Source organism: Sturnus vulgaris, chromosome 6 (assembly GCF_052056855.1).
Source record: "Sturnus vulgaris isolate bStuVul1 chromosome 6, bStuVul1.hap1, whole genome shotgun sequence".
NCBI classification, from domain to species: Eukaryota; Metazoa; Chordata; class Aves; order Passeriformes; family Sturnidae; genus Sturnus; species Sturnus vulgaris.
In genome coordinates, this window is record NC_142248.1 from 21,404,117 (window position 1) to 21,426,921 (window position 22,805).

At 39.6% G+C, this 22,805-nt stretch overlaps 1 protein-coding gene and 1 long non-coding RNA gene across 3 annotated transcripts; both read left to right on the plus strand.

Moving 5' to 3' along the window:
• Nucleotides 1-1,029: 1,029 nt before the first annotated feature.
• Nucleotides 1,030-22,550, plus strand: COCH (cochlin). 2 transcript variants are annotated; one of them, XM_014891386.2, is made up of 11 exons: nt 1,030-1,174; nt 1,254-1,298; nt 6,823-6,979; nt 13,221-13,354; nt 14,536-14,601; nt 15,466-15,510; nt 15,597-15,744; nt 16,656-16,759; nt 17,701-17,927; nt 19,584-20,100; nt 20,777-22,550. In XM_014891386.2, the coding sequence occupies exons 1-11, from the start codon at nt 1,150-1,152 to the stop codon at nt 20,950-20,952; spliced, it is 1,644 nt and encodes a 547-aa protein (XP_014746872.2). In that variant the 5' UTR covers nt 1,030-1,149; the 3' UTR covers nt 20,953-22,550. The 2 variants fall into 2 exon arrangements, with proteins under 2 accessions (XP_014746872.2, XP_088023351.1); XM_088167225.1 differs by having other exon boundaries at nt 1,031-1,174; nt 14,539-14,601.
• Nucleotides 1,934-6,780, plus strand: LOC148223358 (uncharacterized). The gene is made up of 3 exons (XR_015804594.1): nt 1,934-2,068; nt 2,294-2,379; nt 3,423-6,780. It is a non-coding gene; the product is annotated as an uncharacterized LOC148223358 (long non-coding RNA).
• Nucleotides 22,551-22,805: the final 255 nt, after the last annotated feature.

Here is a 22,805-nt window from a genome sequence, read left to right on the forward strand (position 1 = left end):
GGCAAATCTTAATTCCTATGAAGTCTGAAAGCTTATTTCTATTTAAAAGTTCATTTCGGGAACAGCTGTCCCAGCTGAAGTCAAATAGTGTATGCTGACGGCAGGCACAAAATACGATTTTAGGGCATTCGTTAAAATACACGCACTTCTGCCCCCTGCCCACGATTCCCAAGTGACCCGCGCAGCGCACACCAGCGCCAGCCCGTGCTTAATTCACAGCACACGTGCGTGTGTGCACCCAGCTGCGGAAACGGACCAGGCTGTAAAGTGGGGCGTTTGGTTTGATTCGTTTGGTTTGGTTTTTAAGGGGTGGTTGTTTGGGGTTTGCTGCTCTTTTTTTCTCCCTTTAATTTAATTTAAGCAAAGTCATGAAAGGCAGGCACCTGCAGTATTTGCGATAACGTTTTAGACCAAACAGAAACGATACCCGAAGCGCCGGGTCGGGTATTTCCATCTCTTCGAATGATTCACCCAGGCTGAAATCCGCCGCTTTTCCCCTCTGCAGTACCCAGCGGGACCAGGTAAGGCCTAAGGGGCGGGAGGGACGAGCTCGGCAACCCTTCACAGCCCCTCGCAGTGCTCATGACAGCTTTGTCCCTTCGCCCAGCTTCGAGCAAGGGACAGAGGCTGCGGCGAAGCAGCTAACACCTCGCTCGCATTCCCCGAGACATCTGGAGTAAAGACACCTGAGCTGTTGGAGAACCGTGGGTGGAGGGGATATCGAGGGGTGCACGAACAGGGGCGGGAAAGCAAACCACAAAGGGGCTCCGCCGGGCACGGGCACGTCCTTACACCACCAGTGCCCGTTCGGAGCGGGCGAGCTGCCGGGCTGGGAGGCGAGTTGCTGCGCCCGGGTGCTGAGGGAAGCGCTGCCGGCGGAAGGAGCCGGCGGGGGGCGCGGCGGGGGAGGGCCGGCAGCACCTGCCGAGCCCAGCGGCGGAGCTGCCCGGCCCCGTGCCCTCCTTCCCTCCCGCCCGCCCCTGTGCTCATGCGCCCGCCGGGGGTTTAAAGCGGGAGCGGCGGCTGCCCTGGGCTCTACGGCCCGGCGGAGGTGCGGGCAGCGCGCACGGCACAGCACGGCACAGCACGGTGCGGTGACCCGGCCGGCACGGCGCTCTTCTGGGCTCAGCTCCGGGCTGCCCCGCCGCTATGTGGCTCTCGGCTCTGCTCCTCGGTGGGTACCGCGGGGAGCGGCGGGGGCCGGCGGTGCGGGAGCGGAGCAGCGCCCCGACCCGCTCCCTGTCTGTTCGCAGGCACCTTCCTGCTCTCCAGCCCAGTGCGCGGCAGCGACAGCTCGGGTGAGTTGGCCGCTGTGCCCCCTCCACACCCCGTGGGGGTTTCCCCCTCGGAGCATCTCTGCCCGGCCTGCCCCGCCCCGCGCTTGGCCTCGGGTGCCGGCTCAGCCCGTCCCGACCGTCTCTCCCGCCGGGACGCGCGGGAGCCCCGCCGGGACGCGCGGGAGCCCCGCCGGGATGCATGGACGGGGCTGAGAGGCCACCGCCCCGGGAGGGGTGCGCGGAGCCGGCGGTGGGGAACTGCACAGGGAGCACGGAGCAGGTCTGGGAACGCTTCTAGAGGGGGGTGAAAGCTCCTTCCCGGCACGGGCTGCAGCAGCGCCGTGGTGACAAGTGTCCCCGTCGAGGGGAGTGCCGGTAGCAAGAGTGAGTGGGAGTGTGTGTGTGTGTTGTAAAGGCACTTGTACAGTGCTTGGCAATTTGAGGATCTCTGGAATATTGTAGACCATGGAATTGATTAAAAGCATTTTAAACTTGCCCTGCCGTTATTTCGACCTGGAAAGCAAAAGAACATGCTTAGGATGCGTAGCAGGGTATGGCAGGGACTGCCTGTTGTACCATCCTGTGTTGGACTGCATCCTTGCTGCTGGAGACCAGGCTCTCCTGGAACCAGAATGAACCCATGGGAACCAGGAGCCCCGGGAAGCAGTTGGAAAATATGTGCCAGAAGGACGCAAGAAGTTTGTCTGCCCCTTTCAGTGGAACCTTTCACCAAAGGAGGATAGGAGCCTTCAGAAGAATATGTTTCCAGATGCAGGCCTGGCCTGCAGAAGGTGAGCGACTCCAAGCTTTTCTGAATGGCTATTAATGATTTCACAGTTATTAGGAATCAGGATTTACTGCTCATTTTGTGTTGAATCAAAGATTTGGAAAATTCTTTTGTGCTAAACTGATAAAAACTGTCCGTTACAGGAATGCTATGGTAAAAAAGGAAAAAATTCACAGCAATGGAAAACCTACTCTAACCCCCCAGTTCCTTTCCCTTTTTTATTTTACAGGTGCATTATAGATGAAATGCTGACAGTCTGGCAGGAAAAAAATGAAAATTTTCTGGGGTGCTTCCTTCAGGACTGGAGACCTGAAGGTACCTGGAATCATCTAAAATATCATTAATGTGAACAGTTTCTGCAAGATATTGCCTCTTGCCATTATTCTGAGCCTAAATTCAGCAGCACTTGGTTATTGAACTAGAAACTTGCATTTATAAAAGTGCCTAAATTCTGTTGCTTGAAGTAATGAAAGAGCATTAATTTCCTCAGGTATCTACTGTATTTAGGCTCATAACGTTTGCAAATATCTTGGAGGATCTTACAATTTGCTTTATATTCCCACTGGAATGGATACAAGTGCTGCCAAGTTCAGTAGTTCTGGTTGCCACACACGAGGCTGTGCGGGTGGGTGAACGCTGCCATGTGATGGCAAGTGGCCTTATACTGATGGGAAAAGGGCAGGTCTCAGATTGAAATGAATGATAGAGCCCTGACCAGGTTTCTCTAAATCCCATCGCCCTTGTCTAGATCAGGATATGTACTAAAGATATACATGAATTAGTATGCAATCTGTGAACATGTTTTCCAAAATATGAATAAGTGTAGGTTTACTGGTATGTCTTTTTTTTCCCCAACTATCAATATTCCTTGCATAAGATAGAAAAAGCAGGCTTGTTTGAAGCCTCAAAATAAAAAAAGGACCTAAAATCTTTCTATTAAAAAAAACCCTACTAAATACTAAAAGAATAGGAAGCATAATAGGGATATATTTGTCTATACTACAATTCATAAAGCTATCTTTCATGTTAGAACCTCTATTTTTAATTTTGTAATAATGTACGTAGGATTTCTTTTATCCTTTGCATAAACAAACTGTTTTCCTGAAGTATGGAAGCTTCAAGATTTGAAAATACCGGATTTTGCCCATGGGTTTTATTTCCCTAGAATAACTTAAAGCAGTGGCTCCTGCTAAAAATTAAGTCAGAACTTTCATAGATTGACATAAGAGGCAGCTATTCATGGCAAAATCAGAGTACATGGAAGAGGCACCAAAAAGATGGAAATTGATGGAATGATTGAAAACATGGTTATTTTAAGAGAGTAGTAAGTCTGCTTTTTTTTTTTTTTCTTTTTTTAGGTCAACAATTATGGAAGACATTCATCCCTGTCCTTTAAATATGGCCTAAATCAGGAAGAATTACAGTTTCTTTTCTTTGTACCTCGCTTTTGTAGGGTACTCTGTAGCGTGTTTCTGTGAAGCTTGAAGGGTGTGTGTCTTGGCAGGATGGGGTGATAGTTGTTTTATTGTGGTTCTAAAGGCCTAATTGAATGTAACAGAGCCCAGGTCTCACATCTCCACCAGAGTCGAGAATGGGTAGGAGTCTAGAACTGAATCCTCTCTGTAAATTGTAAGCTTTATTTCTTCCAAAAATACTTGCATTTAGAGTATTGCATCACATAAGTATTGAAAGAAATCCTCCACTGGTACTGCTCTTGCATTCCTCAGTTACAGCCATTAAAACATATGGGTTTTATCTCAATTACTTTGCATATAGATGTAATTCAACATGACAGTTTTTGCCATGTTGGAGTATTTTGGATAGACTAACAAAAACAAGCACTTCTTCAATTTCTATGGTAATATCATATATGTAATTTGTGAGAATGATGAGTATGTAAGTAGTCAAGGGACAATTTTGTATATTCTAGTATTCTGACCTCATTAATACATTTTCATGTTTGCAACAAAATTATTGAAGTTTTATGGATTGCATGACTGATGAAGCATTAACAAACAGGGAAGAACAAAAACCACTGCAGAGCTGATATTGTAAGTCTTAATTTTGGTAGCCAACAAAAAATTGGCTTTCATTTTGATATTTCATCAAACGCTTCTAATGCTAGTCTCTGTTTTAGAGCTATGGCTTAGAGAAAACTGTATCTCCCTACAGAGAAAACTAAAATGAAATTGTTGCTTTTTATTAACAGCATCATTTACCTCAAAGTGTGTGTTTTTACCTCCATGTTGATCCAGCTGAGGTATATACTGCTAAATCTCCTGACAGCATGTCTGCCCTTCAGCTCACACAGCAGCAATGTGCACCCTTCCCTTGGAAGCCTGCCTCTCGTGTAGACAAGGATCATGACAGTCTTTAGGCTGCCAGTACAGAAAAATCCTGTGCCTGGACTACAGTGGATTTCTGTGTTTTGATTGCCAGGGAAAACACAGAAAGATTATTTTTTCCCCCTATCTTCTGTGCTATGCAAAAGCCTGCCACATGACCGTAATTAGTAAGTACCTGGTAATGAGGGAAATACTGATCTCCAAGCGACACAGGGTTTGTTAACTAGACACGTCTAATTACTGTCTTTGTATGCACAGCCAGCCAAGGAATTCAGTCGAGTACATTACATTAGAAACGACAGGAGTTAAAACTTCCTGTGGTGTCTTGCACTTTTAGAGGCTGGAAAAATGTTGCAGTGGCAGGCACAAGCAGTGCTGTGAGAGCAGAGATTGCCAGTGGTGCTTATTGCAGTTAATCCTCTGAGGAAGGCTGCTGTTTGATTTTGATGGTCTTGCTAGATGTCATTTGGTGGATACTACTTGTTCAATAATTAGCAAACACACTTGTGGAACTTCCATGAAAGGATTAAGGGACTCAAACAGCAAAGCAAATCAGCTTCTTTTAGCATACCAATAATACAGCACTTTTGACAATGAAAATATGGAGCTTCTAGGTATAAGCACTGATTCTGCTTGACTTTTCTGTCTTTTAAGGTAATTAAATCAGATTAAGCATGGCTGGGATGTGAGTAGGTAAGACTAGAGTCCTAAAATAAACTTTATTTCTTAGAATACTTGAGAATCAGATTGAATCACTTTAGTTCTTGCTAGGTAGACAATTTTTATTATCTTAAGCAGGGAAAAATTTAAAAGTGCTTACTGCTTTCTTCTTACTCTGGACTATGTGGGCAGATTTAGCATATGCAAGTCCTATATTAGTGCTAATAAATAGCAGCGAGGATTTTTCAGGAAGATGGGATTAGGTAGTTTAACATCATTTCAGCATAGCACTAATGACTTGTATATAATTAAGAGAAAACTACATGCATAATTGATGAATGTGTGTTCAATTTATGCAGTCAGAATGAACAGATATGCTTCCCTCTGCATTTCTGGCTGCAATTGTTCTGCTTTTCAGCTCCAAAGTCAGATTAGCCGGAGGTATCATCTTTTCCATCTCCTGCTGGAGAACAGCATATGCTCCAAGTGCTTTCATTTATAAGCTGCATATATTGGGGTTGGGAAACAGCCCAGGGTAAGAATGAAAATAGTAGGCAGAACAGCAGGTGAGAGACAGATCACTGATCCCTGAAACATACAGTCCTTGGCATATAATGCTATGGTCCATGCACTGGTACCGTGGCCATCCTCTGCCAGCTTTCACCTTAATACTGTGCAAAGGTAGTGTTCCAGGTGCATTTAGAAAAGGTTCTTGCACCTTCTAGGTACTAGGGCAAGATGTGCCTTAGGAAATTCAGAATAAACAGCCAGGCATGGGTTGGACTTATGGTGCTGAATTAATAATCATCTAAGATCTCTAATTTGCTGTGCAACAGACTAGGGGATTGTGCTATCTCGTGTAGTAGAAGGATGGTAGTTACCATCCAAGATAAAGACCTCTGTGTTTTCAGAAGAAAGAGCATCAGTTTGCCAAGCCAAATTGTGTGCTGATGTTAATCTGTGTCTGCATACCTTCATTGCACACAGGCAAGCACAGTGAAAGCTTAATGATGATAAACTGGAGAGCAACGTCTGAAAAAAGGCAGAGTTCTACATAAAAAGTGCATGTGCCTCAGCTGAATCAATAACTTCTGTATCACTTATGAATCTGACAGTCCTCTGCACAATCATAATGATGTAAACTGCATTGTAATGAACTGATACCGATGATTTAGATATTACTGTATCACCGCAGCAAGGAGATGGGTGTTCCTTTTTTGTTTCTTTAAACACTGGCCTTAGTAGGCTTTATTGCAAGAGGCTACGAGAAATTGTTGCAAGAGGCTGCTGTCAACTTGCTTCATGAATGCCACTGGAGAGAAGATTCAGAATTTCCCAAGTGACTCATAGATATCTTATGTCTGGAGATTTCTGTGGGGGTGTCAGATTTAATTTCTTCCTTGGAAAGTACCACTTGCATCAAAGGTCTTCCCCTTGCTCTTCTGTCTCTTCAGTAAACTGACAGACGTAAATTGCTTTTCCTTGTGTGATGTCCCTTGGATATTATTTTAATGTTGTTTGTTCATGGGAGTTTTTTTTTTTCTGCCACTTTTTTTCCATAAGTGATTTTGAAGTGTGTGCTTCCTTGTCATAACTGTACATTTGTAAGCTCCAAAGACATCTTTGTAGGCATTGTACCTAATTTCAAATGCAGATATTGTTTTAAACTTGGAAACTGTAGAGGCATTAAAAAAGAAACCGCAGCAACAAACCCTGAAGATTTTCAGGTCAAAAGTTCTTCTTTTCTCTTTAGCTTCTACTGCTATCACATGCTTTACAAGAGGACTTGACCTTAGAAAGGGAACAGAAGATGTCCTTTGCCCAGCAAACTGTCCTCTGTGGCAGTTTTATGTGTTTGGGGATGGAGTTTATGCCTCTCTTTCGAGTGTCTGTGGAGCTGCCATACACAGGTAAGTCAGATCATTGCTAGTCCATGTGCTAAGCGGGTTTATGTAGTCTTTGCCACACTTACAAATCTCAGCCTTTTGGTGCCATCATAGTAGAAATCTCTCTGGACTTTGGGTCCTGTTAACTCAAGAGGAATGTCATTGGCAGAAGAGAAAACAAGGAAAAAGAAGAATGTCTGTGCAGCTCACAAGTTATTTGAGTTGTGTTTGAGTGTTCCTGAAAATCACTTAAACTTCCTCTAAAATGCTCCAGCATTGTCCACAGATGGACTTGCACTGTAAAATCACTAGTATCACAGCAGTTATGAAAGGATGCTGTATAAATGGTAACTAATTGAATAATAAAGGCAGATTCACTTTCTGATTTTACTAAAAGCTTGCATCAAACCAACTGTTTCAAAGAAATGGAGCCAAAGGGGTTTCGAAATTTTTTGAACATCAGACAACAGAAGAAAGCTCTTTCAGAATATATTGATGTCATGCTGCAGCTATCAGAGTATATTTTATGTTAAAATACCCACAACTATAAACTTAACATTTTACAGAAAAATAAATGATTAGACGATAAATGAGGAAAATAAAACTTTCTTGAGTTAGCATTCACTAAGTTGCTTGGCACTTTAAATACCATAAAAAACCATGCCAAGCATTTTAAATAAAATCTAGGGGGCTTTCATTACTATCCATAATCTTATTTAAAGTGTCAATTAAAATTTTATAACTTTTAACAGGACTTCTAAAATTTGGGCTACTTGTACAGTATTTAAACTCCTAAGTAAACTAAAATTATTTTTTTTAATTGACCTAAGGAGGAGTTTTGAGTAGAAACTCTTGACTTTCTCAAATGCTGTAAAAGAATCTAAGGGCTAAGGTTCTATAGGAGGAGTTAGAAGGAGCTTGGGAGGTATTGTGGAGGTCTGTTTCTATTTGTTTTTAAAGCCAGAGTTTGTTTCATACACGTTTCCATATGTATCTTATTGTTAGACAGGCTTCCTTCTAATGGTTCTGTAAAAAGAGTTAAAGTCTCCATTTGGTGTGTTTTAAGAATCTTTATGGGTGTCTAAAAAAATTGCACTTTGGTTCTTCACTCTTCCTAGTTAAGGTATATAAAAAAATGTGCGAAAGAATGTCTAGATCAAATGCAGGTAGTGACTTTGGATTTGCTTTTTAAATTGTTTTTCTTCTTTTACCTGAGAAAAACTGAGATTTCTTTCCATTGTCTTTTTTTTTTTTTCCTAAGGCAATGTTTGTATTTAGTGATGTAGCCATTTGTTTTAACATTCCATTTATTTTAACATTCCGTTCCTTGCCAAAGATGTCTTTAAAGACAAAAAAGCTCTCGCTGTCAAGACCTTTATCTAAAGAGATTAAAGACTTGAACATTTTGAAAAGACACAGTAGGCAGGGTTCTTGAACCTCTCATGCCAGGGCTGTCTGTGACTGTTAGCAAAGTCCCACCACGAAAGTTGCTGTCAGTTCTGTCACAGCTGGGAAATACCTCTACAAAAGGAAGAGGTACAAGAAATGGCAGGTGCATATTTCTTTCCATCATTTACATAGTCTTCCCCTAGATAACAAAGCATAAGGTTATTTCATGATATATCACTTAGCTCTGCACTGAAGCCTGTACCTTAGAAACTATGCATGCTACTGTTCTCCAGCCCAGAAGCAGGAGGCTATAAAGAAATCCATACTTTTCCATGGTCAGAGTCAATATAAACTGTACTTCTTGTGAAGTAGGTGACCCTTTTTGTAAATCCTGCATCTAACAGTCACTCTCCAGAGACATTGTGAGAATGAGGGCTCTAATAGTGATAAACACATTCATCTTTCTTATCTGTCTTCCAGATTGGATTTAAATTAATCTTGTTCAAGTCTTTGAGTATGGTAGGCTGTAGTAAGTGTTTTGTGGTGTTTTGAAAAAGCAGACTTAAGGTGAAAAATTATGTGTTTAGGAGAACTGCTGTTTGTTTCTTTAACAGAAGGGGGGTTAGTTCTGCTGGCCTTTCATACTCAGAACAGAATTTGCTACATGAGACTATTTTGGTGGCTTTGCTGCAACTGTTAACAGCCATAACTTATTCTGGTGAAAAAGGATTGATGCTTGGAGGAGAGGCAATAGCTGTTTAATTCTCAACTAATTTCAATGCAGGCTGCAAAATCCAACAAAAACCTAGAAAATATTTGCTCCTTTTTGCCCTGTGTTGCAATGTCTAAAATCTGTATTGGCATGAAAGAAACTTCAAGAAGATATTCCCAATAGGTGATTGGAGTTTGCCATTATTGTAACATAAGTAGATCTGTGCTTTGAAAATTTTGTAAATTTCTTCCACATAACCAAACTAACCCCTCCCAGGTGTACCCTCCATTTCACTGCTTGGTGAGGGCAGGTAAGCTCAACCCTCAGCACTGTTGGGTCCTGGCCCTGTGTCACCTACCATGTGTCAGACAGCCACCCAGCATTTCAGGAAACATCAGCTGTGGGAGCAGGGCTCGTTTAGTTTTTTAAACTGAAAATGGTTGTGTGAGCATGGATCTCTTCTCCCTTCCGCATACACTTCAGTTTACATGCTGGGTCTATATTGAGGCTGGAATCCTTAATTTTATATAAATCAAATAGTGCTTAGTCCTATGAGTAGTTCCATTACTGTTAAGCAGTTATTAATGCAAGAAAAATACTGTGTAATACATGAAAATAATTTAGCAGAATTCAGCTACAAATAATTCTGTGTACTAGAGGAGAATAATCTTTCTGCCTGTTTTAGCTTGTTATATTTGGCTTTTTCTCTCATTACATGTGTAATTACTCTCAGGAAACAAAATATGTATTTAATATTCTTCTTCTTCTGGGCAGAAGGATAAAAGATTTATTTGTTGAGGGAAGAATGGAGAACCTCCTACCAGGCTTACACTATGTAGGCATGAAGAACTGAGTTAAATCCACCACTGAGTGATTAATTGGATTAATAATCAGAAGGTCAAATGAAGGACTAGGTTCTCAGCTTGTACAGTTTTGTTCTAGTGCCAATTCCACTAAATGGAAACCTAGCCCAACGTGGTAGTATTTAGATGTTAAATAGGCATGTAAATTTTTGTCATATCTTTCCTAACTTGTCAAAGGGTGAAACCAGCCCTCATTAAGCATTGAGGTCCCAGAATTAAAGTCTAACAAAAGCATATCATAGTATTACTGAGCTGGCCACAAACTGCCCATAAACACAAGTGGCACCTGAGCTGCCCCAGGGTTTGCTAGAAGAATATTGACAAAAAGGTTGTCTGGCCAAAGGGATTTCTGAGCAGCTGTGGATCCCTGGGAAGTTTTGGTGTTGTGCCTGCTTCTGCTGCTGAGCTACTTTCCTGCCAAAAGCAGTAGGGGTACAGAAAAAGTAAGAAAAAAAGAACACAGCTTAGGGCCCAGAGGATGCTGGCATGAAATCCTGAGCGGCTCTGTATCGGTGACTGATGTCAATCAGGCAGCAGCAGGAGACCAGTTTGGAGATGAGGAGATAGGCTCATTATTTGGGAGGAGTGTGCAGATGCTGATAGTAGGAAGGAAAGATGGGAGTTCAGGCAATTCATCTGTCTTGTCTAATGTCCCTGAGGATAAACTGCAGTTACATCTGTAAGGCTCACCTCCCATGGCCAGAAGACTCTTTGTGGTCTAGGCATCAGCTTTGCTTTGATGTGTAGACTCCTTGAAAAATTCATTCAAAATTCAGCAACACCAATTCTCTTTCTACAAGAGTGCAAATAAACAGTTCTTGCACACTGAGGAACTGCACGGGGATTTTTAAAAGCTTCCATTTAATCTGGTGATTTACCTCAATTCAGTTCAGATTTTAAAGTATGTTTTAGCTGAAATTGCTCTGTTTTATAAGACCTTTCTGCTACCCTTGGCTGGTATACTTTTTCATGAACTGTTGTGCAGTGAGGTACTAGATTACTACCTTGTGTATCTGCTTTTCTGTTTGTGTCCATTTTTGAGAGAAAACTATCATTTAGGTATAAATTGCAGGTTGTTATTAATGAGCTAAGCAAGAGAATGGACTGACAGCTTTTACATAAAGTCCTTGTTAAGCAGTACTGGCAGTAGCATATAATGTAATGAGTAGGGAAGTGAAAGCTGCTCCTGGAAAATCTGCTGAGTTCCAGTTTAATCAAAACAGCCGTGGCATGCAAGTCAGCCACACAGGAGCAAAGCACAGCAGTGAAAAGCAAAGCAGATTGCAGTGACATAAGTCATTCTGAGGAATGCATAGGCACTTCTTCACTCGTTAAAAACTGTTGCAGACCCACACAGGATGAATCTTGCTTTAAAAGTCAATCATAAACCATTGCAGGAAGGAATTTGCCAATCTGGTTCAGAACACAAAGGTAGACTGGCAATATATGGTTTGTTCCACATCAGCCAATATAAACATGTACTCTGAATAGACTTGCCTGAAGAAATATCATAGGTAAACCAGAAGAGATTGTAAAAGATGGCTTTAAACCATTAACTCACCTAAAAAAAATGGCAAAAAAGAAGGAATAACTTTCATAAAGCTACATAAAGCTACAGGTCATCTTACATTCACATCTAATGTCAGCCCCCACTTACATTAAAAATAGCAGAGCTGTTGTAAGGAAAGTGTGTACCTTCAGAAGGCAGCATAGAATTTTGGCTTGTGTTCAAATACAGAATCAAATATTTTCAACAAGGATGAGGAGCAAATAAATCTACTCCAGCTTCACTGTGAAGCTTTCCAATTTAGTGGAGATTATAATTTTTCCTCTAGTATTATCAATGAAATTTTACTAATTATTATTGTTACAATTAAAATGTAAGGACCAATAGACAAAATAGAATAACTTAGACAACACTGATCACAGTGTCTCTAAAATAAACTGAAATAATTGTTTCCAGGAATACTTCTTAGGCTGAGCTTTCAGTCTGAATGATTTGAGTTCAGTTCAGCACTCAAAGCTGTGAGTCCACAACCAAGAAAATGGGAAACAATATTGAGCTCTTCTTACGAACTAACATGGCCATGGATCAGGTTTGCTGATGCAAGCCCAGAGTATCTTCACTAAAATTGCAAGTACAAACTTAAAATAGAAACTGTTAAACACATTCTGTTTGACACATTTCCTTATCCATTAAGACTGAGACACTAGTGAAGGCTTGAATGCCTAAGAGAAGCAGGTACTGGAGAAGAATTTTATATTCTAAGTAAACTGAAATATTCTAGGTACATTTATGTGTCATTTTTCTCAAAGATAATTTTGACTTACTTTATTTTCCTGTCATTTAAAACTAACCAGTTAATGGCTCTCGTCTGATTTTTCTCTCACTGTTTTTTTGAAGAACTACAAAGTGCTGTTTGTATTTGCCAACTTTATAATCTGATTTTAAATTCATTTAGGGTAACCTTATTAAAGGTCCTTACTCTATATACTCTATAAAGTATTCCTAGATGAGAATATATCTGTATATTTTAAAACTGTTCCAAGCTACAAGAATTAAATTTTTATAATCACAGTTCAATTTAGAAATGCAAGTCACATCCATAAGAATTAATGTCTTTTAACAGCAATCCACATAGAATTTTATGGGGAAGTTCCCTTTGCCACAGATATCCAGATCTCATATTATCAGAAACATATGTAAAGTTTCCTAAACTCTAGTCTTGATTATTCTATTTCACAATATGTTAGATTAGGCCAGGTTGTCTTTTCAAGCAGGAAGCCAAACAGAATCAAAAAGTAAACACCAAGGTACACATTGCTGTGTTTAAATATTCTTGAAGTAATTGCTTGTCTCCCACAGAACTGCACCTTCCCATGGACTACAAGGCATCAAGTTTTGCTCCCTCTTAGAGAAGTTCAGCTTTGACTTTTGGCCTCTAAGAATAATAACTGTTCTTTCAGTAGTACATAAAAAGAGATCTGACAATTCTGATGCTTCTTATTGTCACATAGGAATTGATGTGACCTGAAGCATCACTGTTCTGCATTAGACTAAATGCCAGAATTTTAAGCTTTCCTGACTTTTTAAAAATAAATTTGTGTGATGCTCTGTAGAATAGTTTCTTCTAAAGTCTTTTCAGCAACTTACAGATTGTTCTAGCCTGAACACAACTGCCTGCCTCTATTGCATCTATTTGAGAAGGCTGGTGACAAACATTTTAATGATGGTATTACCTGTATTGCATTTTCTTGTGACTGAAATGTCTGATTTATACCAACTCTGTTTGAATCTTAGTGGGGTGATTACCAACACAGGAGGAGCTGTAAGGGTACAGACTCTCCCAGGACAGGAAAACTACCCTGCTGTAAATGCCAATGGGATCCAGTCTCAGGTGCTCTCTAGATGGGCTTCATCTTTCTCAGTGACTGGTAGGTGGATCACATTTGCTGTTTTGCAAACTCTATTTGAAGCTTTGTCAGAACTGTAGGACACTTCCTCAGTGCTTCTGTATGCGTAAAGAAAGTGATTGTTATTTGATGTGTAGAAGTTTTCACTTCTAATTCATTATTTTAACTTCATTTTTCCTCAGTTACCTAAAGAAAAACTATTCTAGCTAGAGTTGCTAGTCTGTAACAGAAGCTGATACATAAAAATGGATTGGTTATTTAGAACATAATGACATAGCAAGCAGTTGACAGTTCCATGACAGCTTAAGCTGATCAGAGTCAATGTTTCAGTCCTGCCATTGCAGTCCAGTCCTCCTGCCACTTCCACCCATTTAGTTTTATCCCTTCTCTCCTTCTGCCTGCAAAGTGCAGACAGCAGCACTTTGTCAGGTCCTTCAAATACCTTGTGCAGCATTCCATGCAAAGAGAAAATTGACCCTCCAAAAGTAGTAATAACATCAGCTTACATGTGATGTGGTCATTAGCTAAAGTGCAATGTAGTAGTTTTGTCCTGAAGTTTTTGTCCCCATTGTTGAGGTAGTTGTTAATTATTAATTTTCTAATTCATGCCTTGCCACTCAGGTGAGGCTAAACTGAACTCATAAAATCATATGCAGGAATATATTGGTTGTATATGTTATTGTGGTTTCAAAAATATGGAAGAGTGTGTGTTTGCTGGTATAGAAGTTTGTGAAGCAGATCTGTGTAATGTGTTTTTACTGTTTACACAGCTAAAATTTAGCCTACTATCTCTAAGATATTAAGTACTAAGTACTCCTTGTGTAGTGCCCATGGCAAGTTGCTAGCTAAGAACTTGGATTTACAGGTGCTTTCAGTGAGGATGAAGGTGAAATCCAGTTCTCCAGATCAAGTCCTCTCTTTATATGCTAGAAATAATGGCCACTACAGCTCATAACCTCTCATCAGATATATATGCTGTAATTACTCATCAGCTGATGTTGTTTCAAATGCAGAAATTAATTACTTGTAAAACAAGGACTGCAATACTGGATTACACCAAAGGTTTGTTTAGGGTCATATCCTGCTCCCAGAGTAGGTAATGGCAAATGACAAAGAAAGGTTATTGCGAATATAGTAATTGTTCAAGCACTTGCAACTTCATCTAAATACACTGAAATCCAGTAAAAGTATTCTAATTTTAGCAGGTGCCAGGAACACAGCACTAGAAGCAGTGGGACGGTCAGTGTCAACAGCACGTCCTTCTACAGGTATGGGATCTCCACAGCAAGGGAAGCCTCTTGGGATGTGATGCACTGCAGGGTGAGAGTCCCTGCCTGAAGGAACATGTTTCATGAGACTCACTTATTTTTAAAGAGGAAAACAGATGCAGTATCTGGTTTTGCAGAGTATCTTTCACCAGAAAACAAGAGGAATCATATGTAGTCTCGGAGATTGATTCTGATCTCACTAATGTTCATGAAAATTAAAAAAAAAAAAAAGAAAAAGGAATGATTTTTGAAAAGTAATACAGATAAAACAAAAGAAGGAAAGAGTTAATGAGCTCATGTGATGTTCATTCTTTTTAAGTGATGGAGAAGACAGAATTAATGCATTCCTTCTTACAGAACTACTGAACAGCTGAGTGCTGTCAGGACATGCATAGCAGAAATTTAGTTATTATGTGAATTTCACCGCAGAAAATGCTGCATTAAACCCTTTTTATGAAGGTTAGTGCTATATAAATACTGGACTTGGGTGTTGTTTGTGAATAGACTACCCGATTTACAGTTTAAGTCATGGTTTGCTTCCAAACCATTAAAACTCCATTGAACAGCAGGGTTGCTGAGAAACAGTAGCACTTGGGTAGGTGAGGTACAGAAATCCACCCAGCATTGTACTACCCAGTAATCAGTCAGAAAAGTGCAGAAAGGAAGGTTAGGCTATTTCATTTGAAAAAGAAAATTCTCCAAGGAGCGAAGCAGTAGTAGCACAAGTTTAATTACTAAACTGACTGACAGTTCCTACTGCAGATAGATTGCATTGCAATTTTTGGAGCCAGAGCTTTTTCTGGTTTACTTCAGTCCATTCATCTTCTTGTTCTTGAATAATCCATGCTGCTTTTTTTACCAAAGGCAAAAGACCTAAGAAGACTGTTGATAAAAAGGCTGGAAACAAAGGTAAGAACACACATTTAACTTTTTCCAAAGCAGAATCCTAACATTTATTTGATATTAGTAACCCTAATTATTTTGGATGTTCACAGACTGCAAAGCTGATATTGCATTTCTCATCGATGGAAGCTACAACATTGGCCAACGTAGGTTTAACCTGCAGAAAAACTTTGTTGGAAAAGTAGCTGTAATGTTGGGAATTGGAACAGAAGGGCCTCATGTTGGAGTCGTACAGGCCAGGTAAGAACAGATCTACACAAAATATAATGGAGTCATTGATAAGAGAAATCAATTAACACATCACTTCTCATTTTGCAACATCAATCAATAATGGCTGATGAATAACAAGAGAAAGAAACTCGAGCTGTAGCACTGTTTGCTCTGTGCTGTACTGACATGTGCATGTGAGAGGACATGACAAATCTGAACATCTTCTGTCTCTGATATTTGATATTTGGACTTTTCACAGCCCCTCTGCTGCAGCTTTGCATCTCATCTTAGTAGAACACCAGGAAACACCCTGCAAAGTAGAGATGCCAGTTTCTAGAAATTGTAGAGAGACAATAGTCCCTAGTAGCTATGTACAGGTGCAAAACAAAAATCTGCTCTTACCAACTGATAAAATATTACAGCTGATATTTTTCAAATTGTAACTGGTCACGTGTTTTTGCTTTCTACTGTAAATTAAAAATGAAATCTGGACACACAATACCTAAAGTCTTTAATTTCTTAGTCAGTAGCTAGCATACCTTGAACTTCTCAAATCAAAAAACTTAAACTGCATTTTGCAGGAATTCTTTATAAGGAAGGTATTTATCATACAAATAGTAGAAACCCTGCCAATCTTTAATTACACAGATGCATTTAGTTTAACGTCTGGCATGCTCTTTTTTTCTTTATGTATTTTCAACCTAATGTTTTCAGCTCTTTGATAAGCATGAGAATCAGGCTGCCCTAAATTTACCCATTCAGGTAGATATTTCCTTTTGCTAAGGATTGCAAGACTTACTAAGCAAGGAGCATAGTTACATTTTAGTATTAAAATCCAGAGACAAATATATTATCAAGAGCAAAATGATTCCAAGTGTGTTTTAGCTTGCTAATGCCAGTATGAAAAGTGGACCTTATTACTCTGTTTTATTTTTCCACAGTGAACATCCAAAAATTGAATTCTATCTGAAAAACTTTACTGCTGCAAAAGAAGTTTTGTTTGCTATAAAGGAATTAGGGTTCAGAGGGGGCAATTCCAACACAGGTGAGTTCATATACCCCCTAAAACAGAAATGTACTTCTTTATGTAATTTTTATATATATGTATGTGTGTAAATGTTGAATTTCTTATAATTCACATAGGTCAGAAAGTGTTTTAGATGCCACACTTACCTTAATCAGGTTCAGTGATTTTTTTTTTTTCCACTAGAACATTGCCACATCTCACATTTAATTTCTAGAAATTAAGCATGTTTATTACATTTTATTAGAGTACAAGTGTTCATACTTGTATAAATGCTTCCAGCATCTCAACAGTAATTGACTTTTCACTAGTAACAGAATGATATCTTGAGACAAATTGATAAAAGGCTTTGTGTATCTTTCTTGTTGGGTGGCTAATTAAAGAGTTAGACTAGGAGTAAGTAGTAAGTGGTTGTGAGAAGACATTGTTTAGCCCCAGCCATCGACCAAGCCCTGTGCAGCTGCTGGCTCACTTTTCCCTGGTGGGATGGGGGGAGAATTGGGAAGAGGAAAATAAGAAAATCTGTAGATTGAGGAGAGAGACAATTTATTAGGGAAACCAAAGGTCCCTCACACAAGCACAGCAAAACAAGGAATTTAAATTTAGGTAGCTCCTGAACTTTCTTCCTTCTAATCCATTTGGCAGGTACTAATATACCTACTTCCTAGTAGAAAACTAGACCCATGAGCAAAAAAACATCTCAGCGAATTCTACCTCAGCTTTATCTCTAGGGATTTTTTGGGGGGAGAAGGGGTATTGATTTGGGATGATTAGTTTTTAACTTAGAGGTTGCCCAAGCTTCATTATTATCAAATTTTCTGGGGCACCAATTCAATGCAACACTGGCTTAGTCCTGTAGTTGCAACATAAATCCTGCACAATGTCAAATGGGAAGCTGATCCCAGAATGTACCTTCACTGTATGCATTATTTATTCATATTCTTTTTTCTGTTCAAAACAAGGAAAAGCTTTGAAGTACACGGCTCAGAAATTCTTCTCTTTGGAAAATGGAGCACGGAAGGGAATTCCCAAGATCATTGTAGTGTTTCTGGATGGCTGGCCCTCAGATGATCTTGAAGAAGCTGGCATAGTGGCCAGAGAATTTGGAGTCAATGTGTTCATTGTGTCTGTAGCAAAACCCACAACAGAGGAGCTGGGAATGGTACAAGACATTGGTTTTGTTGACAAAGTAAGAAAGAATGTCCTTATTTGGTTTTCAGTCATGAATATAATACTCGAGAATTTACTTTGCAGTAAAATTCCAATGAACTAATATATGTATATATAATAACTCATATAGATGTATAGACATAAAAATATTCTCTCAAACTAGCTGATTAAATTATCCTTGCTCATAAGTGATTTAAAAGACTAGCAGAAAGAAGTTTAAAGAAACACTGTAGATTTTTCCCTGCTAAAGGGGTCACACAAAGGTACCAATGTCCTCCCAGTTCAGAAGCTTGGCTGGGTTGTAGCTCCTGGAATTTGTAATTGCATGAAGACTCTCAGTGCAGGAAATTCCCCTATCTCAGGTATAGTTGAATATGCCAAAGCAATGAAATGCTGATATGATATGTTCTCTCTCCTGAAAGGGCAGACAGGGAAGTGCTTATTTCTTACCTGCTCTGTGGAAAATTATTTACTTACTTCCACTACTAAGAGGACAGAAAATATGGAAAAACATATCCTAACAAGTCTGTGTGCAAGACTTTGATCTTGTATGCAGAGTTTTGGATCTTGTTCCTTTTGAGTTAGAGCAGGAATTCAAACACTGATCACCTACTCTCACATGAGCTTTCTGATCAAGAGGTCTTTACTTACTCTGCAGTGAGAAAACTGGTCACTTTCCACAGGGAGGTTGTAGATGTCTAATTTCAGCAGAAATGGCATGAACAGAATGAAGCTCTGCTTCTTCTAGGGTTGAGCTGTCTAGCTGCCAACCCCAAAGGTATTGCAGGCAGGTCCAACCCTTACACACTTAGAGCAGCAGCACAGAGTGGTTCGTGTTGGAAAGGACCTTAAAGATCACCTAGCTCCTGATAGACCAGGTAGCTCAGGCTTGGCCTTGAACACTTTTGGGGATGAGGCATCCACTAATCTGAGTAAACTTTCCCAGTGCCTCACCTTCCTCACAGTAAAGAATTTCCTCCCACTATCTAATCTAGATTTCTTTTCCTTGTTACTATCACTGTCTGTCCCTGTAGAGACACAGAAAGACATGACATTAAGTCCCATTCTGCATTTTGATCTTAGCCAGGTTAGTTGGAGAGCCGATTTTGAATTTAACTCCTTTCTCAGTTGCCTTGTACTTTACATGCATCTGATAGAAGCTAGAGAAAAAGAAATTTTACTCTGAATGACCTAGAGCTATATTTCTTCCCAACTCTGTCTGTGTTTGTGACACAATATAGATTAAAAATCCAAAGGTCTTACCAAGTTCAAAGGGAAAACACAAAGGCTAATTTTCAGTGTGTAAGCAAAAATACAGAAATTTCAATCCTTTGGCTACTTAGGATCATGACTTAGTTCACATACACAAAATAAAATTACAATTTTCAGTTGTTGCCCTTCATGTAAATAAAGCCAAATTATTTGAAAACTTTCAGAGCCTGGGGAGCAGAGTTGGCTTTATTACTGGATAAAATAACATGTACTACAGCTTTCACTGACTTTGAGGGCAGATGTTTCAATTTCTTTAAAGACAAGCACACAAAAAACCATCCTAAGCTCCTACCATGAGGCTTCATTTCTAACCTGCTTCTAAAAGAAAAATCATAGGTGTCTGAGTATTAGCCATTCAACTGCTCTGTTGGCAGTCACCCATTCCATTTATGTTTTCAAACAGGCTGTCTGTCGAAACAATGGCTTCTTCTCTTACCAAATGCCCACCTGGTTTGGTACTACCAAATATGTAAAACCTCTCGTCCAAAAACTGTGCTCACACGAGCAGATGCTGTGTAGCAAGACTTGCTACAACTCTGTCAACATCGGTTTCCTGATAGACGGCTCCAGCAGCGTTGGGGAGAGCAACTTCCGCCTTGTGCTCGAGTTCGTGAGCAACGTGGCCAAGGCTTTTGAGATCTCTGACATTGGCTCCAAGGTGGCAGCTGTGCAGTTCACCTACGACCAGAGAACCGAGTTCAGCTTCACAGACCACGTCAGCAAGGACAAGGTGCTCTCGGCCATCCGGAACATCCGCTACATGAGCGGGGGCACTGCCACTGGAGATGCCATTTCCTTCACAACCAGGAATGTGTTTGGGCCAGTGAAAGAGGGACCTAACAAGAATTTCCTCGTTGTTCTGACTGATGGTCAGTCTTACGATGATGTTAGAGGACCTGCTGCAGCTGCACAAAAAGCAGGTAAATTGTGTACTTTGAAAAGCAGTGGAAGTTGATCCATCCTATTTCTGCTGCAGTGCAAATGTCAAGATTTTAACATTTGCAAAGTATCATATTTGCTTTGAATTCAGCAAAACATAAGCCTCTAGGAACTGTTTTCCATTAAGGTGAAAAAAACCCCAGCAACCAGTTTTACAGAGCCAGGTATGACTAGACTCACTTATGGCAGCTTAGGGCTCAACATATACCCAGTCTCATTTCCCTAAACAGTAGAGGAAGTAGCTCCATCATCATCTAGGAAGAGAATAAGCAGTTGTGGCCAAAAAGCTCATTGGGCTGATAATGCTTGAAGTATAAGTATATAAAGGCACTAAGTATACACATAGGAACCAAACTTTCAAAATCATTTTACACAGTGTTACTTGTGTTTCAAGACTGACATTGCAATTGCTACAATCCTATGTGTCACTACAAGAATAACTCGGACATTAACTCTTATGATACTTCATATTTCCTTCAGGATTTTTCCTGGGACAAATCTAATTCCTGGTATTTAGTGGCAAAATCTAATTTCTCTTTGACAGACTGAAGGTATTGAAACATGCTTTTCAAATCCACATTGATTCATTAATGTAGAAATGGCTAGTTCTCTTGTATCTACAGACAAAATGGTCTCTCTTTTATTTCGTTTTTGTAGGAATAACAGTCTTCTCTGTTGGCGTTGCCTGGGCACCTCTGGATGATCTGAAAGACATGGCTTCTGAACCAAGAGAATCTCATACCTTTTTCACCAGGGAGTTCACAGGATTGGAGCAGATGGTTCCTGATATTATTAGAGGCATCTGTAGAGATTTTTTGGACTCTAAACAGTAAAAAATCTGCTGTTCACTATTCCGATTTGCAGCTAAAAATCATGAAATTGGAATTGTCCCTCTAAAGTACAGATGTTTTATTCTTATATATGCTATCATAATACAGAGGAAGAAGAAAGGCTACTTTTTGTTTCTGTAATCAGTCAAAGATTCTTGTGAGCTTGTTAGAAGTTGTACCTGATACTGAATTTGGCCAACAGTTAATATTTTCAACAAGCATATAGCATCCCAAAGTTTAAAAGCTTTCCTTATCATGCACTTAAGAAGAGCAGATAGTCAGAGGAAATAATACAGCTCTGACATTTTTTCTGCCATTTGTTAGATACCTTTTTATAAGTTAAAAATAATACTACTTTAAATATAAGGTACTATCTTCTATAAGCTTTCTGCAGCTTACAGTTCTGTATCTTTTCAAAGAGTTCTGCTGATAACACAAAGTGCTTTCAGCGCTCCTGTTGTGCAACATCCATTATTTCCAGGCAGCTTAAGAAAAGATATGACAGATTGTAGCTGAAAGAGTCTATTTTTACTAGTTGGGGTTTTGCTGGATCTGGTTGGCAAATTTTACATCAAAAGTGATTTAACTTCTACCCACGGATTTCTGTGCATCTATTTGGTTCGTTCTTTTGGCACAGAATTTTAAAGGTATTTAAGGCACAGTAGTTCTTTGAAGATCTGGATCCTAACATATTAGCTACTACTACTGCTTTCTGCACCACTGAAGTCAACAGTTATATTCCAAATATAACTGACAACCGGATATTTCCCGTCTGCTGCTTTGTACTGTCTTGATATGACAAAGTTGTTATTGGCCAGACAGTTATAGAGACATGAATCTTGGGCCAAAAGATTAAATTAGACCACACACTGGGAACTGAAAGCATTCAAATTTAAGTCCAGAGGTATCTCAAACCATTAAACCCAATGGATTTATATCAGATTACGTGGTCAGAAGAGAGTTGGCAGACACATGAAGTGGGATTTAGTAGTTCACAGAATAACAACTTCATAATGGTAGTAAAAACATCTATAAAGATGTGTAAGGTTTTCTGAAGATGAAAGAATAGTTTTCTTGAAAAAGGCTTTCATTTGACTACATACCTAGTAATGTTGATATATTTATATGCACACACGTGGTTTAAAGGATGTGATATTCACCAAGTTATTCCAGAGTACTGGTGTGAATAACATACTCCAAATATTCTTTAAAAAATGAAGGGGGTTTGCAAATAAAATGTATAGTAGAAAACAAAACAGCACTTTCCCTATCAATCTCGGGCTTCCCTTTTTCCTCTCTCCCACTATTGATTGTAAAATTTCCAGTAGTTTTGGAGGGGCACAGAAGGGATTGTATTCATTGGGCTTTTGCTGTGCACTTTTTAATAACTTATAACTGGCTATATATTACTCTAAACATAAATGGCAAAGATGCCTTGTATTTTTCTAGTAATTGTTATCTCTAATTTTGTTACGTGTTTATAGATAAGAGTATTACGCTTTTGCTGTATAAATTCATAGGCTGTATCAACTTTGTGCAAAAATTTAATTAATTTAGTTTATAAACTTTTTATAGAAATACATATTGCAAGAAAACTGGGACTGCTGCTATCTGTTTTAATATCTCATAACACAGAAGTCTTTTTATGATGAGCCTCATATAGAATAGCTTGAGTAAGTTGTACGTGATGCTTCCTAACTGTATTATCTTAAATTCCAAATAATAATAAGGGTATTACTTTTACAAATATTTTAATTTGAATGAGTCTATATCAATATCAAAATTTTAGTCATTGTTCATATTAGGTATGATGCTAGTTAAATCATCTGAATATAAATTTTGTGCTGGCTGACAGA